Source organism: Anthonomus grandis, chromosome 17, assembly GCF_022605725.1.
Source record: "Anthonomus grandis grandis chromosome 17, icAntGran1.3, whole genome shotgun sequence".
Taxonomy (NCBI): Eukaryota; Metazoa; Arthropoda; class Insecta; order Coleoptera; family Curculionidae; genus Anthonomus; species Anthonomus grandis.
The window spans coordinates 11,237,316-11,257,155 of NC_065562.1; the positions used below are offsets into that span (position 1 = coordinate 11,237,316).

Consider the following 19,840-nt stretch of genomic DNA (forward strand, 5'->3'; position numbering starts at 1 on the left):
GAAAAAACTAACATAACTTTTGAAGAACTTGAAAGAGGCCTTAATTTACTTCATTAAAGCAAATCTTACTCTTAATATTTGACATGCAAACATTCCCCATGGTAATTTATAAGTAAGTAATAACCGTTGAAAATATTTTCTTTTCTTTCTTGAGATTTGCCGCCCCTCAAAATTCTGCCGCCTTGGGCACTTGCCCCGACTACCCCTAGTGTAAATCCAGGACTGCCTATAATAATTAAGATGATGTAACCCAAAAAAAACATAACATAACATACACAAAACACCTAACATATAAATAAACAAAGCTTACAATAAAGTGGCATTATCTATGTGAAAAGAACTCAATTAAACAATCAAATCACCTTATACATTTCAGAAATCATCATTTAAGGATGTTGAATTATTTAAGGTTAATAAAAACAAGGTGGCCATTAAATTCAAACCTTTTATTTACATAGGACAGATCTGGGCTTTTAAAAGTTTTACTAATTTTCATTGTCTCCAGCAAGTCTAGTTTTTTACTTTCATTGCACTGATGAAGTATTTTTATATTTTGGCTGTCAGGAGAATTATGCTTGGAGTCGAGGAGGTGATTAGCAAAAGCCGATCTGGTGACTGTGATATCGGTATTTTTAAATTTATTATATTGGGCCTTATGTTTACTAATCCTAGTAGAAATCTTCCTACCAGACAGGCCGACGTACACTGGCGTTCGATTGTAAACTCAATTTTAGAGTAAAGAGAGTTGACATAATTATGAAAATTTGTAAGCTCTACCTCATTTCCATTCTAAATCATACAGATATAATCCACATACCGTTTATAAAAGATGATGTTATTTTTAAAATTACTGCTCATTATTTTTGTTTCTAAGTTACTAAAAAATACTTCACTAAGAAATGGCGATAAACAAGAGCCCATTTTGTTTAAAAAACGGTTGTTAAATTGCAAAACATTTTGATCTAACACAGTAGAAAGAATCAAAAGTAGATTTTCCACCAAGAGTAAATCAAGTTCCCCCCCGAGGAGCTCTTTAACTAAGACCAGACAATCAGCGGATGGAATGCTTGGAAATAAGTTTTTCACGTCTAGCGATATAAGCTGAGCTATATCTGGAACGTGAACATTCTGAATGATCGTGGCAAAATTCACTGAATTTGTTACAGAATATGGCGCTTTAAAGTTTGAGACATTTTTAAGGACGTTATTAAGCCAAGATGATAACTTTTAAAAAGGGGAGTCAACAAAGGAAATCACAGGTCTAATTGGCATGCTCGTTTTAAGGACTTTTGGCAACCCATATAATAGAGGTGTTTAAGGGTTCATGGGATATAGTTTTTGTTTTGTTGAATTAAAAAATTCTAAGGTTACAAAGGTCATGTCTAAGACTTTTTTTTAATTTATTAAATGATGGACCTGTGGGATCTCTGTCGACCTTTTCAAAGTCTTCTGTGTTTAGAAATTCCATTACTTTATTTATGTAATCGTCCCTTTTGAACGCAAGTAAGCACGATTCCTTATCGGCTTTTGTGAAAACTATATCGTTGTCCTTTTTCGAGTTACTGTATACTGTATACTGGTACTGGTCTGTATACTGTTCATCATTATCACGTCAAGAACTATTGCAGCAAGCAGTGTTGTCATTTATAATAATAATAATAATAATAATAATAATAATAATAATAATAATAATAATAATAATAATAATAATAATAATAATAATAATAATAATAATAATAATAATAATAATAATAATAATAATAATAATAACTTACTGGCGAAGTTAAAGCTAAGCTGCCTATCTTAACCCTAAGGTGATTGACAACGTAGTTTATGATGCGCGAAGTGAAAAAAACATATAAAAACATGTCAACATCATCTGTTTCCAACGATGGTCTGAAGAAACCAGTAAATTGAATAATGACTTAAAAATTTTTATTATTTATCAACCCATTAACTCACTCGTTATTTTAATAAGTGGAGTCCTTTAATTGTGATTGTAGTATTGTGTAATAGATGTGTATTATTTAAGATGTCTATAATATCAGACACTCGAAATCTTTATAGATAAAGATCCTTTAGCAAATGCTTGTTCTTTATTGAGTGTATCTAAGAATAAGCAAACGTAAAATTTCCTAAGGAGTTTGAAGTTTTTACTCTTTACAATTGCGGTACGTTGAAACCTAGAATAGAGTCATTGATAAAAGAATATTCATAAGGATGCCAAAATTAAGATTAATGATTATTAAACAGTTTTCTCTAAATTCCATAAGAATCACCTCGTAACATAAGTCTTTTAGTTTCACCGTTTTGTCAAGCTTGGTATGATAATTCTCGACTTTTTATGGTATTTGATTAGAGTATTTAAACTGCATCATGAAAAAGACATTTTTAAGTTTCAAAATTATAGAGAAGTTAAAAAAAGCAGAGATCTTGAAAAAGATATTTTAATAAGTCAATTTTATAAAGAAAATTAAATTAAACTAATTCATCTTGATTACGCCACGTTTTAGCTATCACGTCTGTAGTCCTGAGAAGCTTAGATTTATTAGGAGGTTAAAACAGGGGCTTTAACTCACTGTATTCTATTTGCTTAAGAAGTTATCGAGATTCTCAACGTCAGATTAATAATTATCAAACTAACTTCTAAGTAGCATGATGATATCTTGTCTATTCATTTTCTGATGTACAAGAACGGTTTTGTGATACTTACGAAGATGGTTTAGTGCTTAAAAGGTTTTTTTAACAATTATTATTTCTCCCGCCTCCTTTAAAATTTCTTGCAGGGAAGTTCTTTTGACATTTATACTTTTAGTTGACGGTATGTTAAATGACATCACTATATTTATAGCAATATTATAGCAAGCTTAGAACATGAAATATAACATGATTTTATTACACGTCATAAGACCACAATTTATAAAAGTATCACATAATTCTGAATATGATATTTATACATCAATACGGTTACCTTAAGACGTAGCTTTAGATTTAGCATAGGTAAAAGGTATTTACCATAATATGTTAAAAAAGACTAAAAGACCTGCAAAAATAGCATAAAAAAGATATAAAAAAATAAGACTGTTACAAGAATATTTTCGAAAATTAATAAAAAATCAACCGTTATTCAGCTAAATTCTTTTGCTTAATGGACGCATTCGTAAATGACTAACATGAAACTAGATATTATTTTTTTTTTATAAAATAGTTCAAACAAGGTATTATTCTTCTACGAAAAAAAAAACTTTAAAAGTCTTATATTAAACAAACAAGTTGCTATAGAAGAGCTACTTAGTAGCACAGATTAATTAATTTCATGCCATCCTTTAAAACCAAGGAAAGGATAACTGCTGAAATATTAGTAAATATACTTACAACTACAATTTCTGGATAGAGAACTGTTATTCCTACAGCCATAGAATTAATATATTAATTTCAAGAACCTGACTGCTCATAATTTCCAAACAGCTTTCTGAGCATAATGCATAATCCCAATAATTTAAGGGTTAAAGTGATATGATATGCATATAAATTCCCTTTGCAATCAAAACCCTAATTTCAAGTCATAAGTGGAATCGGCAAATAATTTATGTTACCAATCGTTGAGGCACATCATTTACGATTGAAATTTTAATATTTATATGACTGTTTGGCCGATATTAAGATTAATTCATAATAATTTTTTTCTGATAGGAGTTGTTTCATTTATAATGTACGAGTTAAATAATGTGTTTCATGTTAAATATTTCTGAATTTATCTTTAAAGAAAAAAATTGTAATGCAATTGGCAATAACGCAAGCGCGTCAGTCATGGGTATATATACAGAGAGAATGAGCTCTTGTTAGTAGAGGAGGAAATAGACAAACACTATTAAGTTTCTTTTAACGCGTGATCTTTTGTTAAAAGATAACGCACCTCAGACCCAAGTTTGCCAGACCTTTATAGGAGACCGGGGACAATTGAAACAGAGGACGGTTGAAACAGTCGCCATTTTTTTTAGACGCGAAAGTAAAAACTCGTGTACGCAGCCTCACAACGTTTGACTAATTCCACATTTCTGCTCGACAGTGTGAAACTAGCAGTTGAGCAAAGTGGGTGTGTTTGCGCTCGGCTCTCTTATTTTATGTCAACAAAGTAATATTTACTTTTCATCTAAAAAGTGTGGAAACAAGAAATTTAAGTGTAAGTACACCATTTAATCAATTTTTTTATGTTTTTGCTTAGGTTTAGCAGCCTAAACTTGTTAGTTTTAATTAAAGAGTTTAAAGAAAAATAATATTTTGCCAAAAAAAACCTGAAGGGGACAATTGAAACAAGATGTAAATAATTTTACGGGGACGGTTGAAACATAATTTATAGAAGGCTTTTGGTATTATTTTTTCGTAAACTGATTAACTGATTGTAACAAACTCTCTGAGGGCTATTATTTTGTTATAGAATGCCACGTGAACGGGTCAGGAAAACAATTAGGGGTACCAAATACAACTTGGTTTACGAAAATACGTATAGGGAGCTTATTGAAAATGCAGCATCCTGCATTTGTGTTTCAAGGTCTGCGGCAGATTTGTTTGAACTGAGTCATGTTACATTAAGTAGATTTATTAAGAAAAAGAAAGAATCTATTGAACAAGGGTCCACTGAAACTATAGCAATGGGATATAGGTGCGTATGACGAGTATTTAATGTTGAGCAGGAAAAATACATAATAAAGGCATCTCAAATATTTTCCGGCTATTGCCAAAAGAAATACGTAAACTGGCCTACTAAATAGCCGTAAAATATTCATTGAATATGCCGAATACATGGACTAAAAACTCATTAGCAGAAGAAGATTGGTTTTCCGGGTTTATGAAACGTAATCCTGAACTACCAATTCGTTGTCCCCAGGCTACAAGCCTTTCAAGAGCGACCAGTTTTAACCCAACAAATGTACAACTTTTCTTTGACAATCTTGCCACGGTAATAGACAGATATAAATTCCAAGCGAAGGACATTTATAATATAGATGAAACCGGTGTTACGACGGCACAAAAACCTGCTAAAATCGTAGCAGAAAAGGGATGGAAACAGGTAGGGGCACTTACATCAGGAGAACGTGGCATTTTGGTTACAGTGGCAATAGCGGTAAATGCAATTGGAAGTAGCATCCCACCAATCTTTATGTTTCCAAGATTATGATATCAGGATCATTTCATTTGTGAGAATTCACCTGGGTGCATTGGAGCAGGAAATGCTAGTGAATGGATGCAAGAAGATGGTTCTTGCTATACTTAAGACACTTTCAAAAACATACCAACAGTTCATTTGAAAATAAAGTTTTGCCTTTAATAGATAACATCAATCTCATGTAAGCATACCATGCTTGGACTTTTGCAAAGGAAACGACATTGTTGTCCTCTTATTTTCCTTACACTGTTCACATAAACTACAACCTTCGAATCGATCGATTTATGGTCCATTTAAAAAAGCTGTAAATTCAACTTGCGATTCTTGGATGAGAAACAACCCAGGCAAAACGATGACAATTTATGACATCCCCAGCATCCTTAAACAGGGTCTCTCTATGGTTTTAACACAATCTAATATTGTTGCTAGATTCCAGTGCACTGGTATATGGCCGTTTAATCGAGATATTTTTACGGCTTTAGATTTTGCTCCATCATATGTAACTGACAGACGTGCTCCCGAAAATTTGCAGTTAAATATCCCCCAAGAAGTCCAGGCAGTAGGTTCAAGAGAGAATAAAGATTTAAGCAGCACTGATTCTTTTCCAAAATTATTAAATTCTAACTCTCCAAGAGCGTCAACGAGCGGGACTGTTTCGTTAGAGCCGCCAAGCACCCCGCCTCCAGTTGCATCTACAAGTGCCCATTCAGCCTCTAATCTCGCTTTGGATGTGTTTTCACCTGAGATAATAAGGCCGTTACTAAAAGCTCTTCCACGGAAAACTACAGGGAAACGCAAAAGTAGAAAATCCACCATTTATACGGACACACCAGAAAAAGATGCTATTCAACAAGAATATGAATAAAAAAAAAGAAGAAAGTGAAAAAAAAATTGGTGATCCAAAAAATACATCAAAAAATACCAGTGTCCAAAAAAATTCGTCAACAGAATAGTCAGGACGATAGCAGCAGTAACAATGAAGACTGTTTTTGTTTAGTATGTTTGGAATCGTATAGAAATAGCCGTTCAAGGGAAAAATGGGTGCAATGCGTTGATTGCCACCAATGGTCACATGTAGAATGCACTCGTTAAGAACATTTGTCTATCTGTCATAACTGCATGTCAGAATAAAAATTCTACTTATCAGCTAATTATTAGCTAATTTATCTTTATTTCAGCATTAGGATAATTAATATGTTGTTTAAATCTTTTGAATAAAAAAAAATGGTTTTATTTAAGTGTAAAAATTATATGTATCAAGGTTTTTTTCTTCGTATTTCTAAATTGAATGTTATTTTAGTATTAAAATAAATATTTTGTTTATTCTTAATGGTGTTTCAACTGTCCCTGGTTTGTGTTTAAACTGTCCCCGTCTCCGGGACAATTGAAATAATATACAAGGCTATATGTTTCCTTTAATATAGAGAGAAAAAATAAATATTTGGAAATTGTTTTAATTGTCCCCGGTCTCCCTACTAGTCATCTTTATCGTATCGAGAATTGTCGTAGCAAGCAGCGTTGTCATATATGTTAACAAAAACAGTGAAACTGGAATATTTTCCTTATTGAAATAACCAGTGAGTTAATGGCTTTACAATAAAAAGTCTTTAATCAATCTGCTGGCTTCCTCAAACTATCATCAAAAACTGATGATTTTTAAAAAAAGAATAACAAATCAAAGAATAATAATATGCACATTTGTACGACATAATAGAAAATAATATGTACGTCTGAAAGAAGAAGTAGACTATTACCCAAAAATTTATATTACATAATTTTTCTAAATTCATGCCTTTAATTAGTTTTATTACGAATTAAAATATATTTTTATTCTCTAGCATACTTTACACGTATGTTAGAGATATTTATTTTTCTACTAAAAAAATTTATTTACCTTTTTTTAATTAAATTTAAAAAATTATATAAGATTTAAAAGGAACTAAAAGAATTAATCATAATCATTATATTTACTTTTAGTTTATATAAAATGTTAAATTATATCTAAAAGTCGCATGATTTCTTCCTACACCCTACAGTAATTAATATCAAAAAATAATACCAGCATTATGTTTTTTATTATTAAATAGAATAAAACCTGACATTTCAAAGAAAATTTCATATTTTACTGGATTGAAGTAATACGATAAAGAGTTCATTCAAGGCTTAGTTTACAGGCTGACAATTTTTGGCGATATAGTATTCTAGTGTATGAGCTGGTTCTATATTTTCAAGTACTCTTATATATTCCCTAAGAAAAAGCTGAATTAGTAGCAAGAAGTGTTCTGAAAACAAAAAGAATTGTGTTCCATATTATGTTAATATTAATGTTGCAATCTTGTGTTTCACAGATGAAGACCACAGGGGAAGTCCAAAACTGTAAAATTTTTGATTATTTGCTATTTTTATACCCTTTCCCTGGTACTTTAACGTGCCATAAAATATTCTTCAGAATATCGATCGTAGTCCACTAAAATCAGCGATATAAATTTGGTACACTTTAGAATAACGATCCGAGTCCGCCCGAACTCGACAAAGAATGGTCGAAGTCCACAATGTGTCCGCTTAAATCGTTTAAGATTCGTTAGCATTTTAGTCGTTATTGTCGTATCGTCCTAAAAGGTTGTTGGCGTTGTGTATTGTTTGTTTTGCTATCTTGAAATATAGGAAAAAAGTAATAGTAGTGATAGTGATATACCTTTAAGTGTTTTGAAAAAAGAAGGTAAAAAATAAAGTAAAAAAAGACTAAAGCTTAGACGTGTAAGTGATGCAGCAAAATTTTTGAGAAATCATACTTATGAGGCGGGTAATGCATGTGGCTGCAAAAGATTTCATTGTTTTGAGGTTATATCCGCTGAAAAAAGATGAAAAATCATTCAAAACTTTAAGAGCTTAGAAAATATAAATAGTCAAACAGCGATTTATGCGGATTAATCGGGATTAAGAATGTTAGTAGAAGAAGACCTAGACAAAACGGGAATACAGCAAGGCTAAGAGATAACTCGTATACGTTTAAAGTAAGAATTAAATTGGATTGTGAGGGCGGCATGATGGAAGAAATTCAGGTATGTCAAAAAGCTTTTATATCGTTACACGGGATTACCAATCGCCGTATTATGACTATGAAAGACTACCTAAAGAAAGGCGGTTATTGTTTTGCTGATATGAGGGGGAAACATTAGAATCGCTCTCACCAATTGAGCTCTCAGTTAATCGCAAATGTGCGTAACCACATAAAATCTTTTAAAAGTAGGAAGTCACATTATAGCCTTAAAAAATCATCAAAGATTTATCTCCCTGAAGAGCTCAACGTTAAGAAAATGCGCAAAATGTACGACGACAAATTCCCCAATGACCCAATAAGTTATGAAGCATATAGACAAATTTTCGTCAAAGATTTTAATATTAGTTTCGGGTATCTTTGCTCCGATACGTGTAGTGTGTGTGATGAACACATAGTTAAAATGAAGTCACTACAAGAGAAACTAAAGAACACTATCGAAAACGAGGCACAGTTGGAATTACAAAATGAAATTAAAGGTTTGGAAAATGAAAATAAATTGCATAAACTTACAGCAGCTACTTTCTATACTAGAAAGCGACACGCTCAAATACAGTCCAGAAAAAATGAGTCAATTGAAGCTATAACCATGCACTTTTCCAAAAATCTTCCTACACCCAACATCACTACCAATGATGTATACTACAAAAAGCAATTGACCTTTGTTAGTTTTAATATTCATAAGCTCTTAACCTATGAGGCTGTTTTTTATACATACCCTGAGACTATTGCCAAGAAAGGTTATTACATGATTTTTGCCATAATATTCTAGGACAATCTGTTAGATGTTTGGAAATATTTTGCGACTCATGCGTAGGCCAAAATAAGAATTTTACCATTATACGCCTCTTACATCATATGGTCCATAAAGAAGGTAGCTCTGATAAAATCAAAATTACATTTCCAATTCGGGGGCACTCGTACTTAGACTGCGATAAAGACTTTGCTCTTATCAAACAGAAAACAAGAGTTGAAGTTCCATCCCAATGGGTCGAGGTTTTTAAAAGTGCTAGGGTTAAACTAATGCCATTTAATGTTATTGAGTGTACTACAGACATTTTCCATGCATGGACAAAATTTTTAACCCCTTAATATAAAAAAACCTGTCCATTTCCAACAATGCCAATAAAAGAACTAATAATAAGCCATCAACATCCACGAACAATTCAAATGCGAGAAAGTTACAATGGAGCTATGTCAAGTTTTGTTCTAATACCTACAAGGCCAGGCATAGCGGCTGCAACACCGGACAAACTTTACAATGGCCTCATTCCTATATCCAAGTTGAAGTATGACTAACTGCAGGAACTTAAGAAGCTTGTAGATGAAACGTCACAAATCTACTACACTAGTTTGCCTTATCATGCTAATAATAGGACTGTAGATGATGCAGATATGGTAAGTGACAGCGATGAATTTATATTTTCTACTAATAATAAGGTCATTTCTTTTTTAGCAAAAGTAACTATCAATACCAATGTCTATTATAATGTCCGTGCCAAACATGACGCGCTACTTCGGAATGAAGGTAAGTTACAACGGTCAAATATTAAGGTCCTTAGTAATGTTGTATTCTTGTTATAGCGGCGTTCAAACCTAATTCTTGTGGACTTGGATCGTTTCTCGGTACACCGAAGAGAAGGAATCTTCAATTTTTTTTTTTTCCAAAATTCTGTTTATTTTTTTTTTTAACGATTTATTTTTTATTATTTTGCATGGAAGTCTTCAAACTTTCAAATTCGTTTTTCTCAAAAATATAAAAATGTGACTTAGGTCGTTCTTCCCCTGTAGTCTTCAGATGTAATTGAGTCTGTGAGTGCTTTCTAGAAATCAGAAAGCACTAATGCAAATTATACAATTTTTTTAATGTCTTTAGTAGCTTACATTTGAAAAATCTAAAGTAAATAAGCAAACGTTGATTACTATATTATTTTGACAAAATTTGTACTTTCTTAGGCTGTCCAACGAAATCTAATCTTAAATTTAAGACACCCTAGATCTTTATAGTCTTATCCACTTAAGTAACCCTTAACATAGATTTTCCAATTTACAATACGTCACCAGCTGTCTGTCTTTAAGGAAATTCTCAATACTCGGCGTAACCGTTATTTCGAAATTGACAATTAAACCGGTTGGAGCCGTTCAAATTGCTACACATGCGGTTGTATACTTGCAACTTCACACAATCTAGATTAGTTCAAGGTTTATTGCTTTCAGCTAATAAAAGCGTTTATACGTCTGTAGTTATATAGCAGTTTATGAGCCAGCTCAGAGATAAAGTAACAACAAAGAAGCACACATCTTAAGTATTGATTTAATTGAAGTTAAGGATATTACGGTTTCTTTTAGTTATAATATTAATCTGGAAAAATGTACAGTTTATGCTCTTTTATTTATTTAAAAAAAAAACTATTTTTTATACGATTAATATGACTTATTCCATAATCAATACAAGAATATCTAACTTAAAGTGAGCATCTAAAATTCATTAATTAAGGTCATTTAAAAGTTTCATACACCTAAAAAATTATTTTTTAATTAACCCATTCGGGACAGGCAGATTTATGCGCGCCTCTGTCTAGGACGACATCAGAAAACCAACGGGTAGGGACGGGTGCCGTACTATAACGGCACATGCGCTTTATGGGTTGGCGTCGAACGTGTGGGAGGTACAGCCAGCCAGTCGACTGCGAGAACGCGTGCAATTGCTTGTATTGCAGCAAATCGGACGCATTTAATCGTTTTTAGAATGCACGGGTTGGTATCACATAAAATTCGACAAATTTACTAGTATTTAGAGTACGCGTGTTTGGTTTTTATATTACTATAAATAATAGGAAAGATGGATTTGCGTCGACGGCTTGGACAACGAGAGCTAGATCGTGAAGCGCAAAGAATAATGGATGGAGAATCTAGCAGTGACGATGGCCATATCGGTGACGATGATGACTCTCTCGATGAGTACCAACCAAGTGGAAGTGAGCACTTCACCTCTTCCGATGACGAGGAGCTGTTTGTTTTAGACAGAAATATAGAAAATCATCAACAAACTGACGACATTTGCAATGAAGGTCCACAGCAGAAACTAAAAAGAACACCTAAGGATTTTATTTGGAAATTTTATAAAGAATTTACACCAAAAATATTCGAGTTCAATATCTCGAACTCAGGTATAACCGATTCGTTCATTTAGTGAAACGTCTTGCGAACTTGATTTTTTTCTTAACTTTTTTGATGAAGCCCTAATAAGTTTAGTTGTCAAAGAAACAAACATATATGATAAGAAAAAAATGTGAAAATAAATCCCCATGGAAAGATGTAGAGTTGGCAGAGCTTTATCGATTTTTTGGATTGTGTATCTTGATGGGCATTGTTGAAAAACCAAAACTGAAAGATTACTGGTCTACAAACTATCTTATTATAACACCATTTTTTTCATCAGTATTTGCCAGAGATCGTTTTCTAGAGATACTATATGCCCTTCATTTTTCCAATAGCGAAAATCCTCAAGATGGCGCTTTAAGAAAAATCAGTCCCGTAGTGGAACAAATTAAGACTAAATTTAGTTCCAGTTTTTACCCGTTCCAAGATCTGTGTATTGACGAAAGTTTAATTTTATGGAAGGGTCGGCTTTCTTTTAAACAATATATTTCGTGAAAAAGACATAGATTTGGTATAAAGCTTTTTGAAATATGCGTCGTGGAGAGTGGTTACATTTTGGGGTTTATTATATACACTGGTTCAACAACTATAATGGATCAGAAAATGGAAAGTTTGGGAAAATCTGGACAGATTGTTGGTACCCTAATGAAAGAATACTATAATAAAAAACATATTTTGTATGTAGATAACTGGTACACCAGTCCAGAATTATTTGAGTACTTAGTGACGCAAGAAACCGGAGGAACTGGAACTGTGAAAGCCACCAGAAAGGGGATGCCAGAGTTTCGTAAGCCCATAAAAAAAGGAGAAGTTGAGAGCGCATCCACTGAAAACATGTTAGCCCTGAAGTGGCATGATAAGAAATTTGTGCACATGTTAACTTCAGTATCAAAGCCATGCCTTAAAAGTGTCCTGTAGATTAAAAATTGTAAGTAGTCAGAAGTATAAGTCTAAGAATTCTGCTTCCAGAAGTCATGAAGACTGGAAGAGTAATTACCTTTGAAAAAAAGACCGAAGATTCCGCACCAATAGAGTTATTTAGTATTACCTTAAAAGTAATTAACACATGCTTATCATTCTTTTAAGTAAAAATATGCGTATGGAACCAAAATGTAAGTCAGTTAGAAGTGAAGTTGAGGAATGTTTTCAGAATGTTCAATAAGTATTTCCAAAGGCTTGACAAACCGATATTTATATGCATGCATGATTAATGGTTTCTTTAAAATAAAGTTTTCTAGAAAATAAAAAAGATAATCAGTCGATCAGCAGTAAATCTTAGGATTCTGCATCCAGATTGTAAACAAGTTCGTGAGTAAGGGTGGAGGGAAGTTACAAGACACGCTTATTCAAAAACAATATTTTCTGGACAATAAGAAAGTAAATCAATTGATCAACAGCAAAAGTAAGGATTCTTTATTCAGAATGTAAACAAACAAGCGAGATTGGGGTAGCAGGGAGTCGCGAGACCCTTTTTGTAAAAATGCTCGAACCTGTCGATTTTGGATTTTCGGGGGACAATTTTTATTAATACTTTTAACCCCTTAGCGGAGGTTGTAACTACCCTCAAAATCCTAAATAGAAGTGGAGGTCAAGTGATTTTGTGATATTTTAAACGTCTTTTTATTCTAGTTACAACTGCCAAGTTTGAAATTGTTAACTTGAGTTTTTGCAGTATGACAGCTTGTCAAAGATTTTAAAACAATACCATTGTTTAATACTTTTAGCGATGGTTTTAAGAATTTTTTTTTTCTTTGATTTTTTCTTGATTGACAAAACAAAAACGCTCGCACCCGTCGATTTTTTGTTTTTAATTTTTTAACTTCCTGTTTTTTCAACTCCACAACTTCAATTCCTTAGCGGGGGCGACATTCACCCTTATTTTTTTAAATGGAAGGGGGTTTGAGAACTAAATGAAAATGATACTAATTTCAAATAATCCCAACTATCTTTTAAATGTTTGCTTCTCAGACGGATATTCATTTTTTCTCAATGGCACGTCATAATTGTCAGTACTGGTCCGAAATAAATCTAAGGCAACAAAGTTGGTATTTTTGATGATCACATAATTGAACCATTTTTCTTACAGGGAAATTTAAATCGAGATATGATCTTTTAGAAAATGCCGTTAACCCAGCATTGATTGAAATTATGGAAAACGACCAACGCTGCCATGAAGAAAATGCGATATTTCATCAAGACGGGGCTCCTCCTGATGATGCAATACTAGTACGGCAGCTTCTGGATGAAACGTTTCCTGGTAGATGGATTAGAAGATTTTAGAAGATTACTATCGATTGGCCCGCGAGATCACCCGATTTAGTTCCTCTTGATTTTATTTTGTGGGGACGTATTAATATTGACCTATTGTTAATTATGTAGTTTTGAGATTTTGTAAATCCAAGCTTTGTCTCATGTATTTTAACCTTGTCTGGAGCACTAGAACTTATAAAATAATGATTGAGCCCCTTAATTGTTGAAATGTTATATGTCCGATACATGTTGGATTAATAGTTTTTTTAAATAAATTTAGTGAAAAATGACCGAAAAACTTTTAGTTACTCATTGTTCTATTAACTCCACTGCAAGAATCGACTACTTCCTCAACATATTTATTGAGCTTAGACAACAGTATTCCAATGTGTACGATAAGAAAAATATTTCTAAAATGTCGGCAATTTAATTCATTATATTAGTAGTGTAACAACTTAACCATATTTAAAAAAAAACATGGGAAGAAAGATGGAATGTTTATTACATTTTTGTTATAAAAACAAAACCCGTATTAGTATTTTGAACAATTGCTAAAGATTCTGCATTCAGAAAGTCAGCAAGTACTTCCAAAGGCCCTTAGAGCTATTAGTAACATGTCCATCTTACTTAGAAAAAGTTTCCTAAAGTTGAAGAAGTAAGTCACTTATGGAAGACTTAGGTATCTTTTTTCATAATTTAATAAGTTTTAATACTTACCAAATTAAACGAGCCATTATTATCGGATTATTATTAAATTTTTAATAAAAAGTTTCCCGAAGCGCGAGTTCGAAAAAAAAATCCCAGTCGAATGACGTAAATCGTTTTACTTAGCTAAAGACTAAATATTTATGTGATTTAAATAAAGTTTTTAAAATTAATGAATTGAATTTAATGTAGCTTACATTTACGTGATTACCAAATACATCTATAAAAACCATATGACTTAGCGTTTCTTGTGTGCATAAGATTAAGTAAAAAGTAAGGAATTATAAAGGTACTCTAAGCTATTAACAATGTTATGAAGTATAAAAAAGGACCCTAAGCATAAGAAAACCCTCTTCAAATGTCGCAAAGCCTTTATTATGTTTATGCAATTATTATGTTTTATGCCTCTAGGCCATTGGATGGCAATATAATATTAAATCCTGACCGTTACTGACCCAGCCAACCTGAAGCCTGAGCAACGACCAGGTTCCAAACACGGTTTGGATGGTGGTTTGCTATAATATCATATTAAAATTAATTCTATACAAAAAATGTGGAGAGAAATATTACTTTTTGTTACGGGATTTACAGCAACTCGGAAAAGGCTTGAATGGCTCAATTTCTGGATGCCTATTTACGCCCCTACAACTAAAAATTAAAAAACTCGTGATATCTTTGAAAACAAAATCGCTTTTACTTACCCCAAACCTCTAAGCGTCGCATTTTTTGCATCGCAAAATACTACAGCACATTTTCTCATCACCTCTTTTTTTTCACCAAATTTTACTATACCAGTACGACTAGACCAGCATGTTCTATTTTCCCAATCAACTTTGATAAAAATTTTTATTATGAGGTTTTAATAAATAAGTAGTTATATATTAATAATTACCTACAGTTTTAAGCCAAAATCTTCTAACGGAACCTCCTAATAGGCCAGTGAAAGCCAGTGAAAGAAGTATTAAAAAGAAAAAGGAAGGATTCATCTTAAATATGAGGTTAGACTGTTGAGTTTATAATGGCTATGGAATAACTAAAAATAAGGCATGAGTGTTTAATAAAAAATACATTAAAATTTAACTGTTAATAGTTATAACTTCTTTTTATAGCTAAAATGTAATTGGATCGTTACCGATATATTCTTTTTTAGTTACCTTTTTTATTAGTTATTGCATCACAATTAAGTACAGAAATATCAAAAAATTAATTTACTATATCTCTTAAATCTAAATTGAAAACGCACAGTTAAATTATATTTTGAAATACCTTGAGTGCCAACAAACCAATAAGCAAATTTAATGCAATTTCTCTAAAGGTTTCGACTATGTCAGTCATAATATTGATATAAAAATGTAAATACGTTAAATGTTTTCATAGTTTTTGCACTGATTTGCTCCTATTTTGTTGTTTAAGTTAATTACCACCAATCGTTGCATCCTCTTGCCATAGGAAAATATGTAGTCAGAATATTGCACCTCAATAATGACAATTTGTCTTTTTATCATTTCCTAATATTGCGGTTCAGTATGCTGTCTGCACCTTTTTCAAATATCCATCGTTCCATTTTCTTGCAATAGGCAGGTATGTAAATAGCATATTGCATCTTAATATTGGCAATATGATTATTTAACATTTACCAATATCTCGGTTTAATATGCTGTCTGCATATTCTCCAAAATTCAATCTTTTCATCCTTATTTAATAGGAAGTTAACTAGATGCACTTTATTAGTGACAAAATTTTTGGATATCATTTGGTAATACCATGGTTTAATATGCTATCTGTCCCTTTTCTAAAATTCCAACGTTTTATTCTCCTTTAATAGGGAGATATGTAGACAGCAAGTTGCACCTCATTAATGGTAAATTGTTATATTAACTGATAAGATTTACAAATTACGATTTATAATTGTTACTTACCCTTATCCAGAATAAGCAACAGATTGCTTAACCCCAGACTCACTTACTATATTTTACAGTTCGATCCTTTAACAGTTTCAACTAATTAAAGGTGATAAAGGCACGGAACAATTTGTATAAAATGTATTATTAAATATATTATTATAATAATTAGAAGTACCACGAAATTGACTTGCGTGTTTCAATTTATTTATTTACTATCTTATCTCAGATGCTTTATTTATGGATACCTTTGATATTTAAGGTCTCTTTCATCGCGAGAACTGTAACTGCCATATCGGTCATATCTGCAGGATAAAGAAAATAAAACAATCCTGGCAGACCTGTTGGGAACGGTGCAGCTGTCTCCGATTTAACGGGAATATCGCATTGACATTCAAATATTTGCTTTTAGCATCTGGGGGAGCTTTGATTCGCGTGCAAGGACGCTCGAGGACTCAAAGATATTGATAGAATAAATTAAGATTATTGCGAGGCGGCTTCATAAAACTTGAAAGAAATTTTTATAGTCTTACCTTTTGGAAAATTGTTTAGAACCTGAGGTGAAATATTTGAAGGAATGTACGGGAATACATATTTGCGCGAATTAATAAAGTGAACTATAAAAAGATTTCATTTCATTTATTTATAATTTAAAAATTTCGTTAATAATTTCATAAATTCTTATAAAAGTAACTTAATACTTATATTAAGTACGTGTATGCCTATATAAAAATATATTATTAAAGAAATTTCTTTATAATTACCGTGTTTGGATTCCAGCGCTTTCTTAAAGTTCTTTAAATGAATAATTTAAGTAGCCAAAAACTACAGTACATATACATTAATAGTACAATAATACATTAAATTAGTTGGTAATCTGCACTATAGCCTATTATTTTTTGAGTAATAAAATTATCCTAATAATATCCATAAGCTATTAAAATTTTCATGAATATAATTCTTGACCTTCCGACTGAAGACTTTCTGATTATTAGTTATATCGTTGATTGAAGATTCCCTTTTCAATCAACGGTTATATTCTTAATATCAGAGGGGATTAAATTTTGCTCCTAAATAATCTATAAAATGAAGGTTAATTTGCTTATGATTCTGTGGCAAAGTAAGATTGTTATGCATATTACTTCTGGTACCATGGGAATGCGTGATTTATTTTTTTTAAATATTAGTTCTATGTACAAAAGAACATACTTTTTCTATATAAAGATGATTTATATCACTAATATAGAGTTGTATGGTAGCTCAGTTGAGTAAAGTCTATTTTTCTTATAAATTACTTGAGGAATGGAATTTTGGATAACTTTTAACGGCTGAAGAGTAGACTTGTAAGTACCACCCCATACTATTATGCAATAAAAAAGAAGAGACTCGGCTAAAGATTTATACACAACCAAACACAATTTGTTGCCCGGTATTTCTCGAAGAACATAAAATTTTAGGTTTCGGAATTTACCACAAAGATAATAAATATGATCACTTCATTTTAAGTTTGGGTCAATTATAATTCCAAGATATTTTGTTTTGTGGGTTTCTGTGATTACTTCGTTTCTTCTAGTGTTGACAGTGATACTGGTAAAAAGTGGCTGCTCCTGTTACGTAAGGAAAAAGCTATATAATTTGTTTTTTCGATGTTAATCGTGAGTTTCTGGGTAGATAACCAATCTCTTACTTGCCCAAAACCCATACGCAAAATATTTTTTAAAGTTGTTTTTCATTCTTCCCAGCAAGCTTTGCAAAGCTGACTATTTGGCCAGATATTTTTAGTTTAAGCAAAGAATTTATGTATATGACAAATAGAATTGGTCCCAGTATTGTACCCTGTGGCACATCTATGTTTATTATGTCTGGATCGCTGAGGGTACCATTTAGTTTGACGTATTGTTATCTCTCTTCAAAGTAATTTTGGAGTATCGTTTTTGCTATACCTCTAACCCCATAATGCTCTAACGTATCTAAAAGGATATTGTGAGGAACAGTATCAAAGGCCTTAACAAGATCAATAAAAATAGCTATGCATTTTTTACCGTTGTTTAGGTCTTTAGTGACTTCTGATGTTACTTTATATATAGCATGTGCTGTACTAATACCCTCTGAAAAGACAAATTGGTTAACTGATAAAACTCCAAGTAAATTGAAAAATGTTTTTAAACGATCTTTAATGCATTCTTCTAAAATTTTTAAAAAATTGTTTATTAGACTGATTGGGCGATAATTCTCCATTTTTGCTGTGGAGCCTTTCTTATGTATTGACGTGACAATCGACTGTTTAAAATATTTTGGTATTGAGCCGTTTGTGAAAATAGAGTTTATAATATGGCTCAAAGGCTTTGCTATACAGTTATTTGCTATTTTTATGGCTCACGTTGGAATTCTTTCACTACTTTTAATGTTAAAATATGTTTAATTATCTCATTTGTGTTTACCGGTGTTAAATATATTGAATTATTTGGTGGTTCTAGGATGTCGGTAATAGCAATGCCTTTCTCCGGTGGCTTCATTTTTTCTTTAATTTTATTTTCAATATTTATGAAGTAATTATTGCAATAGTTAGCGATATCTTTATTTGATGTAAATTTCTTGCCATTGACGTTCACTATGCTTGCTTCCATCTTCCTGTCTGTTTTTGTGTTTGTCGCATTCTTTATGATTTGATAAATTTTTTTTATTAATTTTACTATTTTGCGAAAGTCGGTTCTTATAATATTCAAATTTGGTTTTTTTTATTAGATCGTTCACGTAATCTCTAAACTGTTTATACTCATTTTTCGGTTGTGCACTAAAGTTTTTAGCCAATTTTTTTTAATTTGTCCCTCTTACGAATAGCAATTATTAGCTCCGTGGATATCCATTCTTTTATCTTTCTTGCTTTATGTTTGTTAGATTTTTTTTAATTTTACATGAGTTTTAAATGTCTATAAGTTTTGCTGTGAATTTGTGAGTTGCTAAAGTTGCAAAATTCGTTTTTGATTAAATTAAAAAATTTGTAATTATTTGATACGTATTTTTGTGTGTGTTTTGAATATGCCTCACTTGCGAGTCAATTTGTAGCATAATCGGAAAGTGATCTCTTATGTCTCTAATTAGGATAAATGACTTAGCCGATAGGTCGCTTTTCAATTTTGCAAAAAAATGGTCAATGCAAGTTTCGGTCTCATTTGTCACCCTAGTTGGAATACCAACAAATTGCTGTAACCAAAAAGAATTTAGTGATGACATCTACCTATTTACGATTGCTTTTTCCTTATCGTTTGTATTAAATAAGTTTAAGGTAATATCTCTAGTAAAAATTTCACAATATTCACTTGCATCAATAAAAGAATTTATTGGAATTGGAGGCGGCTTATAAACCGCAGTTAATGATGCACATTTTGCATTCAATATTGTGAGGCAAGACATTTGCATGCTATCTGCTGTCATGTATTGAGAGTAAATAGCTGCAAATATTTTATAAGATACTAGGTAGCATAGCATAAGTAGCTTGTGAAATGAAAAATTTCCTTATTTTTTAATTTAAAAGAAAGCTGTTGCAGGTTTTTGGTTGTAGCTAGTAGTTTGTTATACAGCATCGGAGAGTAATAA

General features: G+C 31.9%; 2 protein-coding genes and 1 long non-coding RNA gene across 3 annotated transcripts in view; 1 reads left to right on the forward strand and 2 right to left on the reverse strand.

Moving 5' to 3' along the window:
* Window positions 1–19,840, reverse strand: part of LOC126746648 (metabotropic glutamate receptor 2-like) — a 593,383-nt gene that overhangs the window by 335,275 nt on the left and 238,268 nt on the right. The gene's annotated exons all lie outside the window — the stretch shown is intronic.
* On the forward strand, window positions 9,585–9,866 carry LOC126746657 (uncharacterized). Its single transcript, XR_007663943.1, has 3 exons — window positions 9,585–9,623; window positions 9,682–9,753; window positions 9,810–9,866. It is a non-coding gene; the product is annotated as an uncharacterized LOC126746657 (long non-coding RNA).
* LOC126746654 (uncharacterized) lies at window positions 14,696–15,402 on the reverse strand. Its single transcript, XM_050454993.1, has 4 exons — window positions 15,235–15,402; window positions 15,044–15,173; window positions 14,913–14,990; window positions 14,696–14,857 (listed from the first exon to the last, which is right to left on the reverse strand). Exons 1-4 carry the CDS (start codon window positions 15,326–15,328, stop codon window positions 14,776–14,778), a joined length of 384 nt encoding a protein of 127 aa, XP_050310950.1. The 5' UTR covers window positions 15,329–15,402; the 3' UTR covers window positions 14,696–14,775.

Bases quoted from the DNA above. Each gene is read 5' to 3' on its own strand.
- LOC126746654 (XM_050454993.1), bottom strand. From the start codon at position 15,328: ATGAATCCTTCCTTTTTCTTTTTAATACTTCTTTCACTGGCTTTCACT. The intron at 14,991-15,043 runs GTAAGTAAAAGC...TTTAATTTTTAG, and splicing joins GCGACGCTTAGAGGTTTGGG to TTGTAGGGGCGTAAATAGGC. The intron at 14,858-14,912 runs GTAATATTTCTC...ATGATATTATAG, and splicing joins TGTAAATCCCGTAACAAAAA to CAAACCACCATCCAAACCGT.